This window comes from Notamacropus eugenii, chromosome 3, assembly GCF_028372415.1.
Source record: "Notamacropus eugenii isolate mMacEug1 chromosome 3, mMacEug1.pri_v2, whole genome shotgun sequence".
NCBI lineage: Eukaryota > Metazoa > Chordata > Mammalia > Diprotodontia > Macropodidae > Notamacropus > Notamacropus eugenii.
In genome coordinates, this window is record NC_092874.1 from 27,371,426 (window position 1) to 27,389,522 (window position 18,097).

An 18,097-nucleotide genomic window follows, 5' to 3' on the forward strand; every position below is an offset into this window, starting at 1 on the left:
CTCTTTTAAGTTCGCTGAGAAAATGCTGAGGTACAAGGAATGTGTTCTCCTACTGTTCAGTGGCACCTCGTTACAACATCCTTCCCTGTGTTCTCCCTGTCTAGTAGGAGATGTCTCCACTCCCTGGGGTTGTGGTTCTTGCTGGTCTCTCTTCTTGCACTTACAGTTCTCAGCTGAAATCTCATTTGCAGGTCTCTGGGCCCCCAGAGAAGTAGAGTCTTTGCTTTTCTAGGGCCTCTTTCACAGGAGGTCACAACTGCCCTCATGACTTTTTCCTGCTTTGACCTGTTAGCCTGGTGGATTTCTTTCTTGGCTTTGCCCAGAGGAAGTAGTCACCTCCTAGCCTTCTGAGGTTTTCCTTCTTTACTCGGTTTTACTTGACTGGCCTGCCTGTGTCGGCACATCCTGAGTTCCTTTCCTTCTGGCTACACACTTGTTTTCATTTTCACCTTTTTTCCGTCTGTGCTCCTGAGTCTTTTGTAGGGGACCGTTTGTCCCAGCTCATCCCTCCTTCCTGCTCTCTTTCCTGAAACCCCCACTGAACTCACTTGCCTCTTAGCTCTTTACAGCTCATCCTTCCCTCTTCACCTTTCCTCTCATCCTCCAGTCAACATTTTGGCCCCGTTTGGACACCTCCTAGGTAAGTGCACATTTACCTTGTAAAAGATAACCAAATCCTGGTTCTGGGGAATTCTTTCTTGTCTTCCTTTGTACATTTTAAAATATCTGAGATTCTACATTTGCCTTTGATCACATCCAGGTCTGCCTCTCATCAGGATTTCACTTTTTTGAGGAGTGAGGCATTTTTTGTCACAAAGCATACAAAGTATTGTCTGAAGTTTCTTTTTTTAATTCTTAAAATTGAGGTCAGCAGGTCATTTTACCCAGCATGGTACCTTAAAATATGTGCTGTACTGCTTACATATATGTGGAAGCGGTGTCCCAGCATGTCTGTACTATCTGGATTTTTGTATATGTGTTTTACTTCAGTCCATGTTATGCAAGGTGGTACACTTTTGACATTTCCAAAACTTGGTTTTTTATTTCTTAAAAATATATCATATATATATACTTGCACACAGTACTTGCCAGGTTGAATTGAATTTGGGGAAATTATTCTTCTTCTTACCTATTATGCTATTTTTTGAGAATTTTTCCAACTATGATTTGTTAGTAATGTAATATTTTAAATCCTTTTATTAATAACTTTCTGAACACTTAGTACAAAGATTCAGTTTTTAAAAGATTGATCCACATTCAGTCAAAGTTTAAACATTATTGAGTACAGAAAGCCAAGAAAAATTATTAAATCAAGCCGGCTTGTATATTGGAGGATTTTAGAGGGGTTCCTTCTTAGGCAAATAAAAAAAAGTTGTAAACTTCTTTTTACTCTTCAAAAATAACGAACGAGTAATTCCTTCACTCTGGTCAGTTCATATATACACATGAATAGATATTAGATTCCAGAGTAATAGCCCAGTAATATCCTTTTCAACTAAGATTTGGTGTTTTAATGGCAGCCTCCAGTTGTTGAATGTTTCATATTCAGAGATAACTATATTTTATGAAGGATTATTGATGATTTAAGAGTTACTACTATTACCATTTAAAAAATCTGCCCTGTTTCTATTTTTAAACCCTTCATTATTATTCTTTTTTTAAATAGCCCCGAAAAACCAGTGAGTGTGAAAATAAATCTTGAAGATGAACCTACAAGGAAATATGTGGATGCTGAAACTTCATTATAGAACTAAAACTGAGAAGAATTATGTTATGTGATGTGTGTGTTGTGTGTGTAGAGACCGTTTTTTGGCGGCCATACCACCAGAGTATGACTCTCGTGCTTTTGAAAGTGTTTGACTTGTATGTTACGAGCATGAGTATGTTATGATGAGGTGGGTCTCTTGTGAGTAAGGTACATAGTTATTAATTATCCTTTGAATATTTATTCTGTTAGAAAAATTACTTTTCAATTTTGAAATAGGAAGATGTGGGAAAAGCATAAGTGTATTTTTTTCTTAAAAATCTGTACTTGTACCTAAAATTAATCAGCCTTAGTTTATATTTGTCCATATATTTATTGCTGAGAGCTCTCTGAGAATTTTAACCTGAGTTATTTAAAAATTTCACCTTTTATCCAATTACTATTTTGAGTTTCATGGAAAAAAGTGAAGCTTTTTTGTTGGTTTTTATGAAACAAAAGGTAGCATGCCTGTTAGATGACATTAGCATCTTGGTTTTCCTCTGGTTTTGTGGAGTTCTTTATGCAGGTGGCCGTGTTGATGTTCCCCAGAGATGGATTTTTAACCATAGAGAGGTAAATGTGAAATACTTATTAGCAGATTTGGATTTACGACTCTCACTTGGTTTTTAATCTACAAAAAACAGTAACAACAAAAAAAATCCATCCTGTTTTCCAGCATAATACGTAAAAATGTAGGTGATTTTAAAATATACTTTTATCCCCATACCAGTGTTAGCTACTCTGTCTCCTCATAATTATCATTTTAGACATTCTAAAACAAGTATTTTCACTGGTTTGAAATTTATTAGGTTTTACTGCAATCTTTATTTTTTTTTTCATGAATCCTTGTGATTACAGTAGAGCTTCATATACCTGTTAGCTGTTCCCTTCCTTGTGTGTCAAAGTTAGTAAAACATATGTAAAGGACATGTTCTCTCATCCCATAAAGCGTTTCTTGCTCTCATTTTCTTAGAATGTTTTAGTTTAGCATCAGGTTCAATTCTTGATTATTTTTCATTTAAAAAGAAGTGTGATTAAATGATCAGGAGTCAGAATTCTGGAATGGGTTTATGATCAGTATTACTTTATGGGCTCTCAAGAATTACCTTGGATTTTCTGTTTACATTTCCATTCTTTCCACTGTACAGAACATATTTAATACAGTGCTAACCTTGGTTTTGTTTCTAAACATTTTATTTATTTTAATTGATGTAAAAATTAAATTCTGTACAAAAATTTAACGCAGTGCATATCCAGTAGAGTAAATGTGTTCATGTAAATAGTTGGGGCTCTCTTACATTCGTGATTAATTCCCTGAAAGAATACAGTTGACAGATTTCACAGATTTGATATTAAACACTGCCATGTTAGTGTTTTTCAAGGAAATTAAACATTTTATGTAAAGCTCAGACTATTGATGACAATGCCTACTTATGATTTGGATTACTACTCTTCTTTTTTTTGTCTTTTTCTTTTAAGTTCCTTTTTACCCAAGCTAGCAAATCTTCTTGGTCATCTTTTATATAATCTTTGTTTGGAGTTAACTCCTAACATGAAATGAATAAATATTGTTGTTACTAAACCTGTAGGACTGGATGAATGGGGTTGCGCAACTGATTTGGCAAGAGGATAATTCACAAAAACTAAACATGTTTTAAGTTAGAATTGAAAGATATACAATGGTGGCAGTGACACAAAAATCCAACTCAGTCTGATAGTCTGAGGGTCCTTTGTAAGAAAGGTGGAGTGAATAGTATGAAGGCTAGAACTTGTAGCACATCAGAAATCAGGCTGTAGGAATTAGAATCCACGATGACTTTTGAAGCCAAGAGTAAAAGCATGTTTCAGACTATCCAAAGCTTATTGGTTGACTGTTATTTAATGCACAGACAAAAATGTTTCTCTTTCATTATTTGGTCATTTTCTTCTCACCGTAATACGGAAAAATCCCAAGAAGGCTAATTTCCACCTCAAACGAAAGGTTAGAATCGGAGCTTCTTTGTTTTGGAAGCCAGATTGCCAGCATTAGCTCATATCTTTTTTGATCCTGAATAAGGGAAGTGTTCATTACTCTACCAGCAATTGACTTACAAAACATGATCCATGGTGCTTATAACTCCCTGTGCTTCCCTTTAAATAGTTTCTCTTTATTTTCAGCAGTATAATCATTTACAGAGACCCAAATATTTGTTCATCTTAAACTTTTTAAACATCTCGTGTTGGGTGCTAGGATTTCATCATAGCCTTCTGAACTTGGATATGGGACACTAAAAGATTCGTAATCTAGGCCATTTTATTGGAGGTAATTTTTAAATTTAAAAGGAAAAGTACCCTGGGATCATAGTGTTTTAGTGATTTTGTTGAATTATGTAAAGTGATTACCTTGTGCCAGAAAAACCATGAATTTCAAACACTTCACATTCAGAAATGTTTTTCTGTGTGGTTCACACTTGATACTTTCTGCTTCATCTAAACTACTTTGACAGATAACATGACCTGATAAGAATACTGTGTAGACCAGTGGTGACTCATGTTGAGGTGATTTACTGCTTGATTTACTCTGTTCTAAATGTCATTTCCTCCACTGTTTTAAAAAGAAAAATCATGGACAGAATATGCATTCTTGACAGCGAAGGGCCTGACTTGCTTTCTGTAGATGAAAAGGTTGCCCTAATGGGTGTCCATGAGCAGTAGGATTACCATGCACTGATTTACCTCAGGGTGCAGACCAAGTAAGCCAGTCCAGCGTCTGTTTGGAAAGTAAATGGAAAGAAACTCCCCGGCACTTGCTGATGCCGTTGTGCTTCTGAGCATGCCTGGCTGCTCCAGCCACCTCCTTCCATAAGACCATGAGGTTTAGCTGTCTTCTGAACAGGCCTTCGTTCTTCACCACGGGAGCATTCTCCTAAGAAAAGCACAGTTCTGTATGTTAGTTTTAGTAGATATGTGGAAGTCAATCATTCATGTTTCCCCTGCTTTTTGGGGGTGGGGGAATGTGAGATAGTTCTGACCTTTTAAACTATTGGGTGGTTTTTTTTTGGTGTGTTTTTAAATGAAGAAAAAAGCAGTGGCATTCAGAATGTTCATAGTTGCCAAGTCTTTGCAAAATTGGTAGGACTTAATTTAAAAACACTAACGCAGGTGTTTTAAAAAGTATATTTCTGTCCCAGTCAAAAATATCAGCCAATTCAGTTAGCCAAACATTTGTTCAAGTTCCAAAACACATTTTTATGTATATATGGTAACTTTTGCCCTTTCATGAGGCAAATTCAAAGTTCTGTTAAAAATCTCTCTGAAGTTGAGGGTGTGATATGAGAGCTTGCTACTTTAAAGGAGATGTATTGTGTACATAAGTTCTGTAAATGTGCTAAACAGTTTAAGTGGTGATAGTTTTTAAATGCACAGATTTCACATGGTTAGGCCATTATTACCAGGATGATTCTAATTTTCTTTTTATGTTAATTTAACATTTTAAATTGCTCATGTAGATCACATCTTATGCAGTACAAATGTGAAAGATATCTTCTGTTTTATACCAACAATAATTTATTTTCTAGAAAGTAAATTTAAGACTTCAGGGACATTTGGAGTCTGGAATAGTGTTCTAAATGCAAAAATTGTCTAGTGATATTTTAATATAAAGTGCTTTTTATTTGATAACCTTGAAAATAAGTGTCAATTATAGGAAAACCATTAGTTTAAATGGAATAAAGATTCATTTATTAAATTAGCACATTCTGACATTCTAAGCTGATTTGGAGTAATGTGTTCAACACCTAGCTGTTTCCTTTTTTTAAATCAAAATTTATTAAAACAGTGATTCACTTGGTATTTGTACCTGTTTCTCTTTTGTTGATACATTGTATATGATTTTGTGTGTGGGGTGTTTTCTAATATTCAGCACAGTTAAGTGAACATAAATTGAATTTCATTGTTCATTTATATACTCTTTGGTAACGTGTAATTACACAGTACGGTTCCAGTTTTTTATGACTGTTTTATAATTACAATAGCCTTTTTTCTTTTGTAATAAAATTCAATGCAAGGTAAATCTTACTCTAAAGGTAGAACTGATATTTTGTGTCTATGAAGTACACGTCTCTCCAACATGTCTATAATGTGAAAGATCCTGCCTTTCAAATTTGTTTTATAATTATTAGAAGAAAACTATTTTTTGAAATGTTACTGAATTTGACAAAAGCAATAAAAGTCTATTGAACTATTTTATGGAATGTTGTTTTTTTCTTAATTTAGATTCTAATCTATTATAAGCGTGGGATTTGGAGGATGGGGAAAAAAGCTGGTTGAAGAAAATGAATTCAGATTTCCTTCCCTTCATCTGAATAAATTTAGAAAGGAAGAAGCAGGAGATGGGGGGACGATGGAGATAGAGGTGGGAAAAAGCTGTGACCTTCTTGCACCCCTGGTGGGGGGTGGGGAACTGGAGGTGAATGGAAGCCCCCAGATTCCTGTTTGGCTTTTCTGCCCCTCGGAGCCTGAGAAGTTCATCTCCGACTTCTGCTGAGAGACCTTGAATTGGTTTCGTGACTTGGAAGCCTGCTCCGACGGAGGGCAGGGGGCCACGATGGCATCCGGAAGGTTGTTTCCCACCTTCTTTTAAAGTGTTTTTGCCAGGTCCGGAGGCACGGGGCTCCATGGGTGTGCGCTTGCTGGCGGTGGCTGCACCTGCTCCCAGCCCTGCCCAGCTTCGTGCTGGCCTCTCTGAACGAGCGGGGCTGGGCCTGGCCCCCGGAGCCCCGGCCCGGCCCTTGGGCCTTCAGCCTTGGCTTCTCTGAACGAGCGGAGCTGGGCCTGGCCCCCGGAGCCCCGGCCCGGCCCTTGGGCCTTCAGCCTGGCTGCCGCACCGTACGGTACCAGGCCGGGTCCGCATTGTAACAGTGTGTGCCTGGCTGCCGCACCGTACGGTACCGGGCCGGGTCTGTGCCTGGAGGGTGAGGACGCTGGGGTTCTCTGCAGCGCCTTCAGAGCTCCCAGGAGGAGCAGCTCTACCCGGTGTTGTGCAGGAAGCGCTCCCCTAAGCCCCGACCCTGCCGCTGCCCCCCAGTACAGAAGTGTGGGGTGACTGACGGTGCTTCCCCCACCCCTCCATGGAGATTACCTCCAAGCGCCGGGGGAGATCCCAGCTACCAAAGAGGGACAGAGGCCCTTAGCCTCTAAAGAAACGGGCATTTCCACTGGTTTCCTTCGTAATCCCGTGTACTGTATTTCGTATTTCCTACATCCCAGACAGCCGGGGGTCCGTGAAACAAGCAAGCCCCAGAACTGAGGGGGGGGGGGGGAGGGGGGCCGCGCCCGCCCCGGGCCAACAGCAGGCGCCTAATAAATGCTTGCTGACTGACTGATGGCATGCCCCATGCCCCGAGCGGGAAAGCTGTGGGCGTCTCAGAGCTCTGGGCCTCTCCCGGAGGCTCTGGGGACGCACTAGAGGCCTCGTCGGACCCCGGAGGAGCACGTGCCGGGAGGTGGGGGGGGGCACATTCGGGGAGACCCCGTGGGCCGCGAGGGGGGCCCCCCGGCGCAGCCTCGGGGCGCTCCGAGCCGCGGCGGGGCCCGCAGCCCCAGGGCGCCGCCGCTCGCCTCCCAGGGGCCGCCCGTCGGGCCTGGCTGCGGCGCGTTCCCCCGCTGCCATGGCGACCGCGAAGCCGGCGTCACCCGTCGCCATGGCGCCGCGCACCTCGCAGCACGCTCGTCCGCGATTGGACGGCGGGGGCCCGCCGAGCGGAGGAAGGCGCCTCGGCATTGGTCCGCCCGGCGCCGGTTGGCGGCCCCCAAAGCGGCGTTTGGCTGAAAACCAACGGCGGCGCCCCGGGCTGAGGGGCAGCGGCGGCCGCCGGGGGAGGGAGGGGGGCGGGCCGGCGGCGGGCGAGCATGGCGAGCGGCGGATCGGCCTGAAGGAGGCGTCCTCCCCGCGCCAGGTGAGCGGGGCCGGGCCGGCCGGCGGCGCAGGGAGGGGGCGCGGACCCACTGCCTGGAGGGGCAGACTGAGGCGCGGGCCCGCCGGGGCTTCTAGGCCCCCCAGGCGGGTCCTCCCCCGGGGCTCCGCGGGGTGCCCGGGGGGCGCCTTCGGGCCTCGTCCGGACCGCGGGAGCCCAGGGCCGAGGCCGACCCACCGGAAGGGCCCGGAGCGGTCCGGCAGCCGAGGCCGGACCCTCCCCTCCCCCGCCGCCCCCACGTGGCCCCCACGTTCCCTTGTTAACAGTGACCGAGCCTGCGTGTGGAGCCCGCTTCGGGAAGGGGGCTGCGGACGTACACGCCGGCCTCTTCTGGGGGAGGGCAGATGGCGCGCGTCCTCAGAGGGGTCGGCGCGGGCGGATCGGGGGGCGCCCCTGGAGTGAGCCTCACGGGGAGCGCTGCACAGGAGGGGGCCGGGGATGCGGGAGAAGGAGTGGGGCGGAACGGGCCCGGGAGGATAGGCTGGAGCCGGATGGGAAGGACGCGACTCGTCGGGCGGAGGTCCGGACACGCGGGGAGAAGTGGCAGGGGGCACCCGGGCCTGAGTGGGCTTCATGGCCGTGGGAATGCAGAGTGTGAAGCAAGACTCGCCGAGCCCAGACTGAGGGACAGTGGGGCTGGCCCCGGCCGGGAGGCTGGAAAAGGGGGATGAAGGTGGGGTGTTAGAAGGGGCGTGACGCTGAACTGGAGATCCCCGGCACCCCCTTGGTGATGGGGACTGGATCTCAACAGTTATGGGGCTGGATATGGAGACTGGGGAGGCGGGCCCGGTAAGGTCACCCCGGAAAAGGAGACAAGACCAGGAGGCGGTCCGGGGCAGGGTGTGCCCGGGAGGATGGGGCCTTGGAAAAGGCTGCTGGGTTTGGTGAGAGAGACCCCTGGTTATCGCAAGGGTAGATCTCTGAGATCGAAGATACGCGTGGGTTACGCTGCGGACCGTGCCCCTGCGGGCCGTGCACCTGCGGACCGTGCCCCTGCCGGCCGTGCCCCTGCGGGCCGTGCCCCTGCGGGCCGTGCCCCTGCCGGCCGTGCCCCTGCGGGCCGTGCCCCTGCGGACCGTGCCCCTGCGGACCGTGCCTCTACCGGCCGTGCCCCTGCGGGCCGTGCCCCTGCGGGCCGTGCCCCTGCGGACCGTGCCCCTGCCGGCCGTGCCCCTGCGGGCCGTGCCCCTGCGGACCGTGCCCCTGCGGGCCGTGCCCCTGCCGGCCGTGCCCCTGCGGGCCGTGCCCCTGCGGACCGTGCCCCTGCGGGCCGTGCCCCTGCCGGCCGTGCCCCTGCGGGCCGTGCCCCTGCGGACCGTGCCCCTGCCGGCCGTGCCCCTGGAGGCCGTGCCCCTGCGGGCCGTGCCCCTGCGGACCGTGCCCCTGCGGGCCGTGCCCCTGCCGGCCGTGCCCCTGCCGGCCGTGCCCCTGCGGGCCGTCTTCAGGCCTCTCCTGCCCCTTTCTGTAAGGTTATTGCGCTGGCAGATCAAGGGAACTCTGGACATCCTGGCCACACACCTCAGAGTCCTGAGTACTGTTCTTGTAGAAAAGATGGAGAGCTGGCACTAGTAACTGGTACGATTGGGAGGCTTCCAGCTTTCCAGTTGGAAGGGTTGTTGAGGTCCTCCAGTGAATGTGGCTCCCAGGAATCTGTGGCCTCGAGGCTCCCTGTGGTCCTGTAGGTCCTCAAGTGCATAAAAGGATTTGTTCTGTAAAATTTGGACTCAGTCAAAAGGCTGCACCTAAGGACTTAGAAGGCAGGCGGCAGGTTCCCCATCCCTGCCCTTGCCGGTCAGCATTCTGGGACTTCCCTCCAGGCCGGGCTTTGGCCTTTCGCCTACATGAAGCTTCTTCTGGCCACTTGAAGCTAAAAATGAGTTTATCCAATTATTCAAGATGCCACAGGTCATCTCCTGTGCTATTCCTTCACTTAAGCCCCTTCCTGCCCTTTAGGTTGTAAGCCCCTCAGGAGCAGGGCTTGCCATCAGCACTCCTGGTTCCTGGCATAGTAGAAGTTCTGGGTGTGTAGGCATTGTGTTATGTGTGGTGTTTGGGTCCTCAGTGCCAGCACTGGGCTTGCTGTTGGGCTGAATAAACGTAACATACAACTGAACTTGTTCAGTCATTTTTCAGTCGTGTCTGACTCTTTGTGACCCCATTTGGGGTTTTCTTGGCAAAGATACTGGAAGGTTTGCTGTTTCCTTCTCCAGTAGACTTGGGAAATTCTGGGGAAATGGAAGGAGCTCTCATAACGTGGATTTCAGGGAAGGCTTCACAGAATTTGATGGAACAGGAGAGGGAGAAGAGAGGAGAGGAAAGAGGGGTAGAGAGGAGAGGGGAGAAATGAGGAAGGGGGAGGAGAGGAGAGGAGAAGGGAAGAGAAGAGAAGTGAGGAGAGGAGAGGGGAGGAGAGAAAAGAGGAGGGAAGGGAAGGGAAGTTAGACCTGAGCCTTAAAGGGAGGTGAGGACTGTGAAAGACAGAACTGAGGAGAGAGTGTATTCCTGGCATGGGGAATGGTTTTTGTGGAGTCACAGAAGGCAGAGGTGAAAGATTCTTAGATCTGGCTTTGACTCAACTCTGGAATTTGCAAAAGGAAGTTGTATGAAATAAGCCTGGAAAATGATTCTTGTCAGGTACCTTAGAAACACCAAGAAAGCAGAGGAGATTGGAATGAATCTGTCTAATGGCAGGCCTTGACATGGAAATTGTTTTTTAAAAAAAAACAATTTACTCAGATTGTTAGTGACTTTTTTTTTCATTTTGCATCCTAGTAGGATGTGCAATATGCAAAAATAAAATTGAGTCACTTGGACTTTCTGGAGTTTTTCTTAAGGATATTATTACTGTAATAATAATGATGGTTTACATTTATAGTTCATTCAGCAATTTACAAAGCATTTTTTCCTCTTCTCAGGAAGGCAACAGAAACCCTTCCCTCCCCCTTTTTATCCAGGGAAATGAAGAGTTAGATGTTTTGCTCTGAGGGTCCTCTTGCCAAGCACCGTCAGTGCCCAGTCTGGTGTGCTAGTGCCTTTCCCACTTTAGGCATTGTGAGCTGGTCGTTCATACATCTGCAGTTTCATAGCACTCAGGATTCCTTAATATTGACATGCTGCATGTTTCCTGAAACTTGATCAGTTAAGGTTGACTTAACTATTCCCCATGCCCAACACCATGTCTTCATCCATGACTTCAACAAACATTTACAAATTGTCTCCAGCCAGTCAGTGATCATTTATTAAGGGCCTGTGGTATCCCTAGAGAAGTGTCATAGCATAGTAGACAGTGAGAAAGCAATTATCAAATGCTTAGCACAGCACCTGCCCACAACATCGTGGGTGCTATAGAAATGTTGGCTGCGATTGTTATCATTATTTTTAAGGGAGCTAGCCTGGTAGCCACAGAGCCCTGGATTCAGGTCTCACATCTGCCCCACCCTGTGTGACCCTGGCCAGTCATTTAACCCCTCAGTGGTCTAGGTAGTCTATCTGTACCCTGAAGAACTTGTTATAAAAGGGAGTATGGCACATACACAGATAAACAGATGCTTACGGGGTGGCTCATGGAGGAGCGGTGCTTGAAATGAGCCGTGCAGGAAGATGGGGATTCTGAGAGGCCAAGCCAGGGAAGGAGCCCAGCCCAGGCAGAGTTGGCCACTGTGAAGGCAGGAAGAAGACCAACTAGGGGCCAGGAGGACATCTGTCAGCCCAATGTGGCTGGAATCCAGAGGTTCTAATAATAGACCAGAGGTTCTAATAATAATAGTTCTAATCATAATTGTGTTTGGTCCTGGAGGCAGCTGGGAGCCACCAGAGGCTGAAATGGTTAGGCTTGGGCCTTAAGGAAATTATTCTGTGAGCTCTGGGGAGGATGGAGGCACAGCTAGCAGAGCTTATGGGGGTGATGGTCTAGGATAATAGAAAAGGACTAAGGATGAAAAGTTAGTACAGGAGTGGGGGGGGCAGAAAAGGCAAGGAGGTTGGGATCTGAGGAGAGAATTTCAGTTTCAAGGTCTTGGGAGTTTGGGGTGATAGCTCTCTCACCATCTCCTCTTTTACTCCAGACTTTTAGGAGGAGGTGGTCCATTTCTTTGCCATGGCTAATCCCTATACTGTACATTTACAATGATCCTATTTTCTCCAGTAGATTGTTCCTACAGCCATCCCCTTTCTCTTCAGTATTCCTCTCAGTCTTTCCCTATTCGTTGGCTCTTTCTCAAATCTCCCCATCCTTAAAAAAGTCCTGACTAGGCTCTCCCATTCCTGAAAACTTTCATCCTGTATGTCTCCATCCTTTCTCAGGTAAACTCCTGGAAAAACAAAACAAAACTGTTTCCTTTCATTACCCCCACTTCTTATTCCCATGTTAACTCTTTTCAGTCGGACTTCTGACCTCATTATTCACTCAGAACTACCGTCTTGGATCATGTTTCCCTAATCCAGTGCCCTCTCAGCCCTCATCCTTCTGGTCCACTCTGCAGCCTTTGGCACTGGTGACCACTCTTGGTTCTCTTTCTACATGTCTAAAATAAGATAATAATAAAAAAATGCTTAGCCCAGTGCTTGACCTATAGGAGATCCTTCCCCTCCCTTCCCTTTCCTTCCCCCCTTCCCCATTCCCCCTGCATCTCTTCCTTTAGCCTAAGGATGTGTCCCAAGGCCCTGACCTGTCTGCACTATACTCTCAGGCTGAGACCTTACCACTTCCCATGTGTTTAGTGATCAGTTCTCCCTAGATGACTCCTCCATCCATATATCCAACCCTAGTCCGTCTCCTGAGCTCCAGTTACGTTTACATTTGCCTCAGACTTAGCACAAGTCAGTCAGCTAACATTGACTCAGAGCCTTGTCCAGGGGCAGGGAAACTGCCGCCTCGAGGCCGCACATGGCCTTCTAGGTCTTCGGGTGCGGCCTTTTACAAGTTCTGCAGGAAAATCCTTTTGTTGAGGAGACTTGTTTGGTGAAGTGTGTGTTCAGTCAAAGGCCTAGAATGTGCTGCTCACTGGGCTAAGGAGGAGGTGAGGATGTGTCTAAGAACACAGAGGATACTGTAAAGACAATCCTTACAAGAGAGTGATGCCTGGAGTTCACCTCTCCACCCAGACCCACCACTCTTTCCCGACTTTGTGACTCCTGCGTTGGGCACTGACATGGCTCACCTTAGAGGACTCGTGCTCACTCGCCCCGCACAGCCAGTGTGATCGCTCCCTCCTCCAGAGCATTTGTGGGCCTAATTTAGACCCTCCTCACTCATTACCTAGACTGGTACAATTTCTTGTTGTTCAGTTGTTTTTCAGTTGTGTCCAACTCTATGTGACCTCAAGGGTTTCTTAGGCAAAGTTACTGGAGTAGTTTGTCATTTCCTTCCCCAGTTTATTTTACAGATGAGGAAACTGAAACAAAGAGAGTTAAGTGACTTGCTCAGAGTCACACAGCTAGGAAGTGTCTGAGGCTGGATGTAAACTCAGGAAGGTTAGTCTTCCTCACTCCAGCCCCGTGCTCTGTGCACTATGGCACCACCTAGAGGCCTCTACCTGAATATTACAACAGCCTCCTCTTCAGTTTCTGCTTCACATCTCTCTCCAGGCCATCCTCCAGTCAGCTGCCAAATCGATTGTCTTAAAGTGCAGGTCCGACCTGCGTAATTAATTTCAGGTGAATTGACCAAAATACCTCTCACTTATCTCTTTGGATTCCTCAGGGGATGGTCGTGCTCCTGCTTCAAAACACAGTTAATTTGGACAGGGACTTAGCACTCTCTGGAGCTGTGTGATCAGACCTTGTTCCCAGAATGCTTTAATCAGTGATAAAAATCTCCTAAGTAATATATTTTAAAAATATTACTATATAACAATAAGTAATGTATTTTAATATATATGATATATTTGATATGTGTATAATATAACAAATAATATATTTTTAACGTTTCTGAATTGTTCAGTCATTTTTTTAGTTGTGTCTGATACTTTGTGACCCCATTTGGAGTTTTCTTGTCAAAGATACTGGAGTGTGCCATTTCCTTCTCCAGCTCATTTTACAGATGAGGAAACTGATGCAAACAGGATGAAGTGACTTGGCCAGGGTCACACAGCTAGTAAATGTCTGAGGCCAGATTTAAATTTAGGTCTCCCTGACTCCAGGCCTGGCACTCTATCCACTGCACCAACTACCTGTTTCTAGATAGTCTATATAAATTGTATCTCACGTTAATTTAATAATTTCCTCTTTAATGATCTTTTCTTAGACATTAATAACAAAAGAGAATCTGAAATAGTTTTTCCCCTTTTAAAAAATTTACATATTTCTATTTAGTGTTCAACATTCACTTTTTATAAGATTTTGAGTTATGAAAAAGTTTCTCATGCCAGTTCTTTAAATACAGAATTATGAGACCAAAAGAGCCTTTCATTGTCCACTTCATAATCTGGCTCTGGAGTCAGAGGATTTGGGTTCAGATCTCCTCTGATGCTCACTGTGTGACCTTGACCAGATCACTTACCCTGTTCGGCCTAGAGGCCGATGAGCTACCCGAGCCCTTCTTACCTTTCACAGGTCTTCGGTGGCCAACCGGATAAACGTATTGAGAGAAGAGACTTTCCAGAGTCAAACAAGGGTTAGGCTTTATTCTGGGTCTTAGTTACGTATCCATATGCAGGGTGAGTTCTTCCTTAGGTGAGAGGAATCCTCCTCCCAAGGGGCAAGGATCATACAGCAAGAGGATGGGAGTGGAAGAGGGGAGGGACCCTCTTCCCTGTAAGGGCCCTGCAGCAAGAAGAGCCCCTGGAGGGGACCCTGCATCCAGAAGAGCGCCTTCAGGCTTTCCTGTCCTTACTTAAGCTCTCCCGCTGCATAGTTTGCACGTGAATACCATGCCTGCTTTCAGCCACTAGCTAGTCAACAACAGGTGTGCTCAGACCACAGGCCAATTTCAAGGGTGGGATGCTCTCCCCAGCAAGTTTCCAACTGAGAAGAGGTGGAAATACACAAGATAGCCTGTGTTTCTCGCCTCAATCCCCAGCTGTTCCCTGGGGGGCCTCATGAGAACTCTAAGGTTTAGAAGTCCTCACTTTTACCTGCCCGAGACTGTCCACGTTGAAACTGAGCTTACACCCCCAACATTACCCTCTCCCTGGGCCTCACTTTCCTCATTTGTAAAATCAGGGGATTGGACCAGATGGCCTCTGATGTCCCGACCAAATCTAGACCTGTGAGATGCCTTTGGAGAAGATGTCTGCATGTAAAATGTAGGAAATAAACTTGTTTATGTATGGGAAGCTGTAACTTCCAGGTTTGAGAAGCCTTGAAGAATGTGCTTGCCTGAGTGTGTGTGGTGCGTTGCCTGCCCATTAGATGTTCAGTTTTATCCCGTCTAACTACTAGAATAACTAACCACATAAAGATTGAGTTTTTGAATACAATAAGAGTCACTCTTCACCAGCTGATACCCCAGAGCAATGGACCTCAGCCCTACCAAACCCCTAATGCTATCTGTGATTGCCCCTTCATTTTGACCAGTCATGCAGGCTGGTGATTTCTGGGTAAATTTCCCATTTTATTTAGTTGAAGTAAACGCATTCAGCAACTGTGGGACTAGAAGTTACTTTAATGTGATTTACTGGAAAGTGTGATCTAAACCCATGATCCTTTTTGTGAAATTTGAATGCCTGTCTAATGCGGCATGTATCACTAAATTAATTTTTTTCTTTTTTTTTGTTGTTGTTGTAAAGACAAGACTACTCAAGTAGCTTCTGAAAAGAGGCAACTCTTTAAGAAAGGAATAAGCACCCTTTCAGTCAGGGATTTAATTGGCATAAATAGGAATATCCTCATGTCATTATCTCCCAGGTATGTTTGCATTATATGACTTCTATTGATGACTGGTAATGAGACAATTTTATTGCTGTGTGGATTTCTCTGGCTGTCATACATGTTTACACTGCAATCACCCAGAGAATATGAGCAAATGAGGTGTGCTTCTCAGAGGACTTACTTAGCATTAAGTAACCCACGTGTCTGTGGACAATAGGAAGATAAGAATTTGAAATTATTTGGATTCTTATTTATCAGAAGTCAGCAATGACTCTGAGCTGTGATGAGTAATTGGATGTCGACTAGCCTTATGACATCGTTTTGTTATCTTTTAGCACATGTAAACGTGTTGAAATTTGTCTCTTAGCGTATACGAGATTATTACAAAATGTCATATTCTTAGGACTAATGACTTTAAAAGGTGGTGGTGCTTCAAATGTGTGTTTTTTTAAAGAAGTGTGTATATCACCTTTAGATTTATATCCAAATTTGACTTTTTATGTCTTTGTAAATTTAAGACTAATTTTTGACTTTCCCATTCCAAGACTGCTCAAGTAGTCCTCATTCGGAAGGAAAATTTTAGACTTTTCGTACGTGATAGTTTATGATTTACGTATATTTCTGAAACTAAAGCCTTATGTACTGTAAAAGCAAAGAACTCAACATACACAGGAGGCCCTATCACAGGTTCTTAGATCTGCATGTCTAAAAGGAAAGCAACTTTTGGGGGGTCAACAATCACTTTAATCAAGCACACGTATCATTCACTTAGTTCAGGGGAAAAAGTCAGCACCCTGAACTCCAGAGAAAATACAGAGAAATCTAAATCAATAGAGAGGGCTTCCAGCTGTCTGACCATAAGCAGTACATACATCACAGATCAGCAGACAGATGCAGCTGTCTGACCATGGTTACCGGAGAGAGAAGCCCCAACATCTGGGTTTTCAAAGTGGGGAGGGGAGTCCTTAGTGGCGCCCAAAGTCTCACTTGGCCAAAACAAGCACTTCCAGTGAGTAAACCCCAAAGTGAAACCTTACCTCAGAGTACTTATACATTTTTCAGAGCCAGAAGGCATCACAACTCTTGAGAACTAATGCCTCATTAACAAAAGGTGTGGGCCTTCCTACAAACCTTCCCAGGCCCATTAATAGGAGAAGATCTTTAATAACATTATTCCATCATAGGCATTTGATTATACTAAAACAAAAACAGCAAAAGATAAGGGTTTTAGATATGTTCTCAATATCTATTAAGACTCTTCACCTAATAACAAATAAATTCTCAAATTCTTAGCCAGGCACTCAAGGACCCCACAGCTGCCCCAACCTATTCTTCCAGCTTTTTCTTACCCTATTTTCTCACTACCTTGTGTACTATAACTCCAGCCAACCAGGATGTAACCTGGACACATACCACCCTCAATAACCTCTGGGCCTTTGTTCAGTTGATTAGTCACTTAAGAAATATACTCCTCTCCTTCCCAAGGCTGCTTCCCAAGGCAGTGGAAAGAGCCCCAGGTTTGCAGTTGGAGGTCAGTTCTACCACTTATCACCTGTGTGACCACTGGAATATCTCTTCACCTTATTGGGTTTCAGCTTCCTTGTCTATGAATTAAGGGGGGGTGACATGAGTTCACCTCTGAGGTGCCTGCTACCTCTAAATCTTTGACCCCAGGATTTTCTTTTTTTTTTTTTTTTTATTAAATTTATTTATTTAACTTTTAACATTCATTTTCACAAAATTTTGGGTTACAAATTTTCTCCCCTTTTGTCCCCTCCCCCCCCAAACACCAAGCATTCTAATTGCCCCTATGACCAATCTGCTCTCTCTTCTATCATCCCTCTCTGCCCTTGTCTCCATCTTCTCTTTTGTCCTGTAGGGGCAGATAGCTTTCTATACCCCTTTACCTGTTTTTCTTATTTCCTAGTGGCAAGAACATTACTCGACAGTTGATCCTAACACTTTGAGTTCCAACTTCTCTTCCTCCCTCCCTCCCCACCCCTTCCCTTTGGAAGGCAAGCAATTCAATATAGGCCTTATTTGTGTAGTTTTGCAAATGACTTCCATAATAGTTGTGTTGTATAGGACTAACTATATTTCCCTCCATCCTATCCTGTCCCCCATTACTTCTATTCTCTTTTGATCCTATCCCTCCCCATGAGTGTCGACCTCGAATTGCACTCTCCTCCTCATGCCCTCCCTTCTATCATCCCCCCCACCCTGCTTGTCCCCTTAACCCCCACTTTCCTGTATTGTGAGATAGGTTTTCCTACCAAAATGAGTGTGCACTTTATTCTTTTCTTTAGTGGAATGTGATGAGAGTAGACTTCATGTTTTTCTCTCACCTCCCCTCTTTATCCCTCCACTAATGAGTCTTTTGATTGCCTCTTTTATGAGAGATAATTTGCCCCATTCAATTTCTCCCTTTCTCTTCCCAATATATTTCTCTCTCACTGCTTGATTTCATTTTGTTTTAAAGATATGATCCCATCCTATTCAATTCACTCTGTGCACTCTGTCTCTATGTATGTGAGCGTGTGTGCATGTGTAATCCCACCCAGTACCCAGATACTGAAATGTTTCAAGAGTT

At 45.4% G+C, this 18,097-nt stretch overlaps 2 protein-coding genes across 12 annotated transcripts in view; both read left to right on the forward strand.

Moving 5' to 3' along the window:
- SLC4A7 (solute carrier family 4 member 7) overlaps positions 1-5,967 on the forward strand; it is a 122,048-nt gene extending 116,081 nt beyond the window's left edge. For all 6 annotated transcript variants that reach the window (XM_072651132.1, XM_072651137.1, XM_072651138.1 and 3 more), the window contains one exon: positions 1,667-5,967. In XM_072651132.1, the coding sequence (XP_072507233.1) occupies positions 1,667-1,748 (82 nt within the window). In that variant the 3' untranslated portion in view covers positions 1,749-5,967. The remainder of the gene's footprint in view (positions 1-1,666) is intronic.
- A 1,624-nt stretch (positions 5,968-7,591) lies between these two features.
- Positions 7,592-18,097, forward strand: part of NEK10 (NIMA related kinase 10) — a 237,154-nt gene continuing 226,648 nt past the window's right edge. For 4 of the 6 annotated variants that reach the window (XM_072651143.1, XM_072651142.1, XM_072651144.1 and 1 more), the window contains exon 1: positions 7,593-7,680. The gene's annotated coding sequence lies outside the window, so the exon portion shown is untranslated. Of the gene's footprint in view, positions 7,681-18,097 lie in introns of all 6 variants that reach the window. The other 2 variants (XM_072651141.1, XM_072651146.1) reach the window with 1 other exon arrangement.